Source organism: Arachis ipaensis, chromosome B04 (genome assembly GCF_000816755.2).
Source record: "Arachis ipaensis cultivar K30076 chromosome B04, Araip1.1, whole genome shotgun sequence".
NCBI lineage: Eukaryota > Viridiplantae > Streptophyta > Magnoliopsida > Fabales > Fabaceae > Arachis > Arachis ipaensis.
Genome location: NC_029788.2, coordinates 5256798 through 5265286, shown reverse-complemented (window position 1 = coordinate 5265286; position 8489 = coordinate 5256798). Strand labels below are relative to the sequence as shown.

Here is an 8489-nt window from a genome sequence, read left to right as displayed (position 1 = left end):
AAATATAAATTATAACTTATAAAAAAAGGATTTTTTTTTATTTTTTTAATATTTTTATTTTTATTCTTAAAAATTTACTAAATACGCTAAAAAAATATATTTTTTATCGATAAATTTTTTTTTCTATAAACTTAATGGTATCTAAACAAGTACTAAAACTACTTTAATAACACTATTTATTTATCAACTTATTAATTTAAAATTCGAGATAATCTAATTAATTTTTTTAGTTCATAACATTAAACTAAAAATCCTAATTTTTTAAATTAGATTATCAAATCCTCATTATTTTTTAATTACTAAAATTTTAATTTTTAAATAAAAAAATATCCAATAAAATTTATATGAGTCCAAAATAATTTTAAACTCAAAGTATCATCAATTTGACTTAAATATACATTCAAATTAAATTTTTATATTAATTGCACACTTATTATATATTGCAGGCCACATATGTCATATTTTCCCCTTCATTTTAAAAGTAGAGCGAAGCTACCTACATATATAATGACTTAATGACATATATAAATATAACCGTCCCTTATATATCGTTAATTCGTTATATATGAATCACAACCATATATATGCTATGCAGCACAAACGAATTTCAAAGGATTCCACTCGATAATGATAATATTATTAAAAAATAAAATAAAATAAAACGTGGATATGCAATTTGATTTCGACATCAAAATTTATAAGAATTTTGCTATCTTCATATAAACGTGTATCTCAGTGTCATGTGTTTGTGTCATGTTGGGTGTTTTTCCAACATTATTCCCCTTCTTTTCGCGTTCACGGACGGCTAATTTTATTTATTTTTATCCCTTGGAGTTTAAGTAATTTATAATACGAAAAATCATGTTGTGGCTAATTAATTAGTGGCCAATTCTATGGTGTTTTTTATTTATTGTTTAATTTTTATTTAAATTGTTTTTTATAGTAATTAAACAATTTTTTAAAGCACTATAGTAAACACCTTACTGAAAGTGTGATTCAATTAACACTTCCAAAGCTAGCCTCGGATAGATCAACGGGACTTTTCTTTTATATGATATCTCCTAATTTGGTTGGTTATAAGAATTAATTTGTCGTAGATAAGAGTTTTATACTTTTATTTAAAAATTTATTGCTAATCTATGATTTACTGCATATACAAGATAGAATTTGAATCATTGATATTTATTTAAACAAACAAGTAAATTAACCATTAGACAAATTCAATTTGATTAAATCAACGAGACTTAATTAATAATAAAAGTTAACTTAAAAGAAATAGTTTTTTTTTTTGTTTTTTACAAAAAGTATAAAAGGTTGTAGTTAGGGGTATGTATGACCCGGTCCGGCCCGACCCCGAATACTTTAGAGGCTAATTTGGTGTGATTTTACCGGGTCTAGAGTTGGATAAGGGTCTCAAAAATAGACCCGGTCATTATTTCAGGTCGGATTCGGGTCATGACTTGGATCATCCAAAATCGACTCGATGGCCCGGTCATCATACACAATTAATATTTTGTGTATTAGTGACGGATGATGGCTATTCTTATGTGGAATTTAAGTATTGTAAACCTTAATATTTTGTGTTATTAGTTATTATAAGACTATAAGTTAATGTTTTATGTTTAAAATGCATAAGATTTTAGACTAATTAATGCATAATATTTTGTTATTTGTATTGATTTAAATATTTGGTGTTATTAGACAATATTAGTATTGATTATGGTTATGCTTTAATTTTAGAGAAGAGTTGGTTCTTGTTATATTTTTCTAAGTAAATTTTACCATGTCAAATAATGGTTGGAGTCTTGGAAATTTGAATATTTTCACATGCTAACTTATAAGAAGGTATCAGGGTAATGTAATGTTAAGGGTCCGGTTTTCACCCGGTTTTTACCCAGTATAATCGTGGCCCGAAAGTGTATAAGTTTCATCGGGTTTAGGGTCGGATTCGGGTCTAATAAATAGACCCGATATATATTTTGAGTCGAGTCTGAGTCACATCAAACTCGCTTTCACCCGGCCATGCACACCCCTAGTTGTAGTTGACTCGATCCATTAGTTAACTAGTAGTTAATTTCACCAATTTCCATCATTAATATGATTGTTATTTCTAATATGACTTTAATAGTCAAGAAATTGAAGGAAAAGGGGAAGATTATTTCATGTACGAAAAATAAAAATGATAATGCCAATTGAATTGATTTTGGTATCTAGCTAGTTTGTTCGGTTTTATCAAATTTTTGTGTGCTTATTAAGATTGAAAGTGAGTCGAATTAGATTAAATTTAAATTTGGCTCACAAAAATTCAGCTTGATTCAAGACTGGACTCATTAACAATTGAGTTTAAAAATTAAACTCAAACTTGACTCATCGAAAATTCACGAGTTGACTCGAACTCACGAATTATTGGCTTGACTCATTTCCAATAATATCTATGTCTCAATATGTTATTTATTTTGAGCATCATGTTGAATGGTTGAAAGACATACATGCTATATATATATATAATTAACATGCCAATTAAAGTGTATAATTGCTTGCTATGACCTAAAATAACGTACCCTCATTTTCTTGGCAGGCCAAATATATAAATAAATAAGAGAAAAGTGAGACAACAATCAACAACACTATGCATCTACATAATACAAAGAGAGAAAGAAGAGAGTTTAAGAAATGTGAGATTGTGAAAGTTCATATTTTAATCGTCAAATTAGCATTATCCTAATTATTCAACTTTTTTTTTTTGGACGTGTAATTATTCAACTTTAGATATTGTGATATTCCAATGATCATGAATTCAAGATTTTAGATACTCACAAAAAAACAGAGACTTATTAGATTGGGCTTCTGACTCAATGTGCACAAGGCCCAATATTTTGTATGTTAATATTATATAAATTGACAAAAATTGGGCAAAGCTTCATATAGCCCTTTATTTGATATAAGATGGCTTGATCCACACAAGTAGTAACAAATAAACAAGGAGGCCTACGGGCCCATACATACTATCCTCTGATTTTACTTTTGGGATTGACCCAATGGGTTAATTGAAGCCTGTCACAATGAGGCGTAGCATTAGCCTGTTCTCTTTGGCAGAGGTTGCTGTTTTGTTAGTGGGTCTTCTTTAAAATTTCATTTTGATCCTATCTAATAGTAAATATGATGTTGTAGTCTTTCAAGTGAGATGAATTTCATTTCTTTCCCTTTTTTGTGTTGATTGGCCCATTCATTCCATGCATTGCTTTTGAAGCTGAGAACAAACAAACCAAAAAGACAAGGATGATAAAAGGTCCACACAACTAATTAAATGACAGGCCAAAACATTGCTTAAATGCTGGTTAAGTTATAAATAAAACAAACATTGAGACTTAGACTAAAAAACCCACACCCATGAAAGGATGAATACCATCGTTCGTTGGATCCAAGTCAATCATCGCCGCTCCTCCCTGCTCTTCGGAGAGATATAGATGGTTGTTCCGGCCTCGCTCGGCTTGCACCACCACCGCCGCTCACTCGGCTTGCACTCTGGTTGCGCGTCTTCGATTCCTGCAACTTCGGAGGAAAACGCGTCCGTCATCGCTAGCGCAGGCTATGGTTTTGTTGATGAATCGAAAACCTCTACCCAGTAGCCAAACTTCACGCTCCGAGATCTACCTCACTGCCGGAGGAGCACGGCGAACCAGAGCGGAGAGCTAGTACAATCAATTTTTTGGTATATAACAACGGCAAAGTTCATTCACAAAAATTGCCCTTCAAAAAATAACAGGCCCACGACATATTTAGATCTACAAGCCTAGATATTAATCACCAAAAAAATGTCCAAATAATAAGACTTTTCATTTTGTGAAATAATGATTTGAAAAAAAAACTGTAAATTAACCATTCAATTACAAACATAAACAAATTATAATTAGATTAATAGTCATAATTAAATTGTTAAAATTAAAATTTATTTTTTATATTCATTTAAATAAAAGATCCTCATAAAATATACATACAAATAATTAAATGATATGAAATCACTAAAATAGAATGTAAAAGTGTTTTTGTCCGTCCAAATTAATATATTATATTAGGTGTTATAGGCTTATAGCTTTATTCTAAAATGCATATTTCTTTAGTTATTCATTAAAAATTTGAAAAAAAATATGTTTGTAAATTGGTATTAGTTATTTAGTTTTACTTTATGATTATGATATTATAATTCTGCTAATAAATTTTTTCTTGTGAAAATCATTCTAACTTAACAAGATAATTTAAAATTTTCGCACTTGATAATCCTTTATAATAATAATAGAAATGCATTTTATTTTTATTTTCAATTTTGAGGGCCTGAAATAACAGTTATTTTTTTTTTTTGGTCTAGAACCATTGTTTATAATGGTTAGACTTTTTTTAAGTAACAATAATATGTGGTCCTTATTTTCTGAAGCTTACATCAAAAGCCCAAATTTCATTCCTCCAAAAACCTATCCCATGAAAAACAAATTTTAGCATATATAATTTGGGTAATTATGAATTGTCCTCCAAACATAGATAACAGTAACCATTTCACTAGAAACGCAGACTCTCCTTTGACGGTAAACTCTTACGTCACTTATTCACAGATGTAAATAAAGCGAGCCATGCGTTACACTCTTCACGTGACAGTAAACCCAAAAGGACGAGGCTAATGCTGCGCCTCATTAGTCGAGGCTCAGGCTAAAACTCACCCAACGAAAACACAGTCGCAAAAGATGCTTAAAACAAATAACAAAGCATAGAGCTATTGATTGTTTATTAATTTTTTTTCATCTATAAAGGACTATCATATGTATTACAGTTTACAGATGAGAGTTTACATTGGATTAATTTTAAAAACTTAATTTATAAAAAGTAACTCTGTGTTAAAGTGATTTATTTTTGATAATTTTTATTTAGCTTATATTATTCAAAATCACTCTTAAAAAAAATTACTAAAATAGATATCAACTTAAATAAACTTTTTATATTATAAAGTTAGAAGCTTTCAAAAAGCCTAAACGTGCTTTTTTCCTTCCAATGACAAACACCCCCTAGAATTACTGGAGTTATTAGTTAAAGGATTAGAAGGAACTGTGAGCTTATCTCCATCTGATTCAAGCATTTTTACAAGAGTTTTGGCAGATGGACGGTTTGATGGATCCCACTTAATGCACCAAAGTCCCACAATTGCAATCTTCCTTGCAATTTTAATATCATGCTCATCTTCAACATGCACATGTACATCTCCCCCATCAATCAAATTATGCGCCCATTCAGGATACAAGATGTGAGAACGTCCCTCTTCTCCTGTAACCATATTCTTTCTCCCTCCCACCATTTCAAGTAGCAACATTCCATAACTGTAAATGTCTGCTTTGTTGGTGGCAGTGCCAAAGTTTCTTGATACAACTTCAGGAGAAATGTAGCCCAAGGTTCCCCTAACTGCGGTCATTGACATTGCACTTTTGTCCTTGGAACATAACTTGGCTAATCCAAGATCAGTAATCTTGGGTGTGAATCTGTCATCAAGCAAGATGTTACGGGGATTGATGTTAAAATGAAGGATTTGCTGCTCACAACCATGATGAAGATACTCGATGCCTTTTGCTATAGCAAGAGCAATTTGGTGCAACCTGTCCCATCCAAGGAAAATGTCATTGTTGTCTGGTGTGGTGATGAAGTTCTCAAGTGATCCTTTTGAGAAGAAATCATAGACTAAAGCACGATGGAATCCTTGAGCGCAAAAGCCAAGCAAGCGAACCACATTAACATGGTGAATTTTGCCAATGGTTCCAACCTCATTGATGAAATCTTTCCCTTCATCCTCTATGGTATTGTTGAGTACTTTCACTGCGACAATAATGTTTGAGAGCTTGCCTTTGAAGACTGCACCGTGGGCTCCTTCCCCTAACTTGTCTTTGAAACCATTTGTGATTCTCTTAATATCAGCGTATGAGAATCTAGTAGGTTTGAGGGCTCTGTAATCCTCCAAGAACTTGGCACTCCTTGCTTGATCTCCCTTCATTCTGAAGTATCGATAGCTCTTAAACAACATAAAAGCCAATAGCAGCAGCAGCAACGATCCAAATGCGGGACCTATACAAGGAAGATAACTTATTTACTTAGTCTCGACCAGTCTATACTAGGATTGGAACAAGATAAAAAAAAATTGCATACTCTTGGCTCAACTAGTAATATGTAATTTGTCTGACCTGCAATGTAAAAGAGTATCTTCTTGGTTAGCATGGGACCAGTTATACTCCCATAGCATTCAACAGAAGCAGCATTGGAACCATTGTTCTTTAGCATGCATTGCTTGCCACTCGCCTCACAGACAGTACAATTCGGTTTCGGCCACTCTAACAACAATCGATTTTTCATGAGGGAGTCTATGCCCGTGATTTTTGTGGACAAGTTAAACACCTTGGTGCAAGATACAAGGTTGGAACCGAGGAGTGTCTCGCTCTCGTCAGAAGCAACATAAACAGGGCACGAGAAGTGATATTGCTCGTCGGGTGAGCAATTAAAGATAGATATAGAAAATGGACCATCATCATTATAAAATTGGAATTGAAAAGGAGAAATAGAAGTATTAATTAGTTTAAGAAATTTGCTGGCAAGACAATTTTCGGGGTCAGAGAGGTATAGAAAGTTGGTTTCATAACCTATTTCCATGACAAGGAGTTTAATTGAAAGTTGAGGAACAGAAGAAGAAAACTCAATGAGGGTGTTATGCTTATGATCACAAGTGAGATCAAAGCCAGGTACACCACACTCTAGAGGCTCCTTGTCTTTAAGACGGAATGGAAAACGAATTGGAGGACCTTGTGGTCCACAACGGTGTCTTCCACACTCATATTTATTATTGTGGCACTCTCCCTCCATGATACAAAGTAGGAATATCATACTCAATAATATTCTAGCCATTTTCAAAATTATTATTATTTATAAATTACTTTTGACTATGGAATGAGAGAAAAGTAAGTGTTTGGTTTTTTGTGTTGGGAGAATAATAATATTAGGATTATGAGTGTGAGTGAAAATTGTAAGAGACACTGAAATGGTATTTATAATATATAGATATATAAAGAGAGAGAGGGAGCTTGGAGACCAAGTTTTAAGGAGTGGCCAAGTCAAGGAGAAGAATTTGAGTTTGAAAAACGGTGTGGAATAATGTTTAATGGTAAACTAATTTAATAAAACAAGAGTCATGTTCATACTGGTCAGAATAGGGAGTAGTGAGCAAGAATGTCACGTGACCACTTCTTAGAAGGAGCAAGAATGTCACGCGCAGAAGCTGGTTGCAGAGTATGAAGGAGAGGGATTACGAAGTGGTCATACTGTTCATACTAGTCATACTGAGCAAGAATGTCACGTCTCTGTTCAAGCTGGTTTACAATGCGGAGAAGTGGCAGAATATGAAGGAGAGGGATTTTGGAGCAGAGGGGGGAGCGCAGCGGAATGGAGAAGAGAAAGGTGGAGCGCGGTGGAACAGAGACGGCGCGGTGGAACAGCGGCTGAGCGACGGAGGAACCACGCGAGACGAGTTGCAGTGGGAACGGCGCCTTCGAGCAGTGGCGGAGACGAGCTCAGCGGAGACGGCGGCTTCGAGCAGATGCGACGGCAGCGCTGATCTCACTCTTTGTGGCGGTGGGGAGAGATTACTCTAACCTAGGGTTGTGTTTTGGGGAATGATGAAGAATCGCGGAGCCGCGGACGACCGGACGAAGGCAGGCTGGTGTCTGAGCGCAACGGACGGCGGCGCTGAGTGAGATCCTTGCGGCGGTGGGGGAGTATCCTAGGGTTTGTGTTTTGAGGATATAAATAGATGCTCTTTTCCAATAATTATTTGAGTTCAATGCATACTGTTTGTTCCGTTGAACTTACTCAAACTCTAATTGATTCATGTGATTGTGATCCCAACATTATTTTAAATACAAATCATAAGTCGGAATTTTGGGTCGGTGGACGGTGGCTCAGGCTATTATTTTTGGAATTTTGGGTCGGTGGACGGTGGCCATGCTATATACTGTTCATTACTTCATTACTTCATTACGGTGGCCATGCTATTATTTTGAGACAAAGGGCTCATTACTTCATTTCGTTTGCACATACTGTTCTTTCAAAAGAATATATTGGAGGTCAAAAACTCAAAATTTTAGGATATGTTCAGTTATTTTTACATAATTTATAAAATATTATTTTTATGTATATATAAAAGAAAAAGAAATGCTTTGATGAGTCAGCTGTGCTATTGTTAATTTCTAACATGCAATGATTATTAGCAATAGAAGAATTCAGTAGTTCATTTTGTCAATGACAAACATCATTGTCATAGCTATAATTTTAATATTAAGATTTAAGATCATTGATTTAGATCAAAATTGTTAGTTCATTATTGATTACTTTGAATCTTATCAAGAAATAAGAAATTATATATAGTCTATTACCATTCATTTAAGCTGTCTATATTTATAGTAAATAAT

The 8489-nt window shown here is 33.7% G+C and overlaps 2 protein-coding genes across 2 annotated transcripts; one reads left to right on the top strand and one right to left on the bottom strand.

Moving 5' to 3' along the window:
- LOC107638582 (rust resistance kinase Lr10) lies at positions 4991-6984 on the bottom strand. The gene is made up of 2 exons (XM_016341919.2): positions 6216-6984; positions 4991-6099 (listed from the first exon to the last, which is right to left on the bottom strand). The coding sequence occupies exons 1-2, from the start codon at positions 6928-6930 to the stop codon at positions 5018-5020; spliced, it is 1797 nt and encodes a 598-aa protein (XP_016197405.1). The 5' UTR covers positions 6931-6984; the 3' UTR covers positions 4991-5017.
- On the top strand, positions 7210-7725 carry LOC110270862. The gene is made up of 2 exons (XM_021120562.1): positions 7210-7311; positions 7392-7725. The coding sequence occupies exons 1-2, from the start codon at positions 7252-7254 to the stop codon at positions 7671-7673; spliced, it is 342 nt and encodes a 113-aa protein (XP_020976221.1). The 5' UTR covers positions 7210-7251; the 3' UTR covers positions 7674-7725.

Bases quoted from the DNA above. Each gene is read 5' to 3' on its own strand.
- LOC107638582 (XM_016341919.2), bottom strand. From the start codon at position 6,930: ATGGCTAGAATATTATTGAGTATGATATTCCTACTTTGTATCATGGAG. The intron at 6,100-6,215 runs GTCAGACAAATT...TTCCTTGTATAG, and splicing joins GATACTCTTTTACATTGCAG to GTCCCGCATTTGGATCGTTG.
- LOC110270862 (XM_021120562.1), top strand. From the start codon at position 7,252: ATGTCACGTGACCACTTCTTAGAAGGAGCAAGAATGTCACGCGCAGAA. The intron at 7,312-7,391 runs GTATGAAGGAGA...TCTCTGTTCAAG, and splicing joins GCGCAGAAGCTGGTTGCAGA to CTGGTTTACAATGCGGAGAA.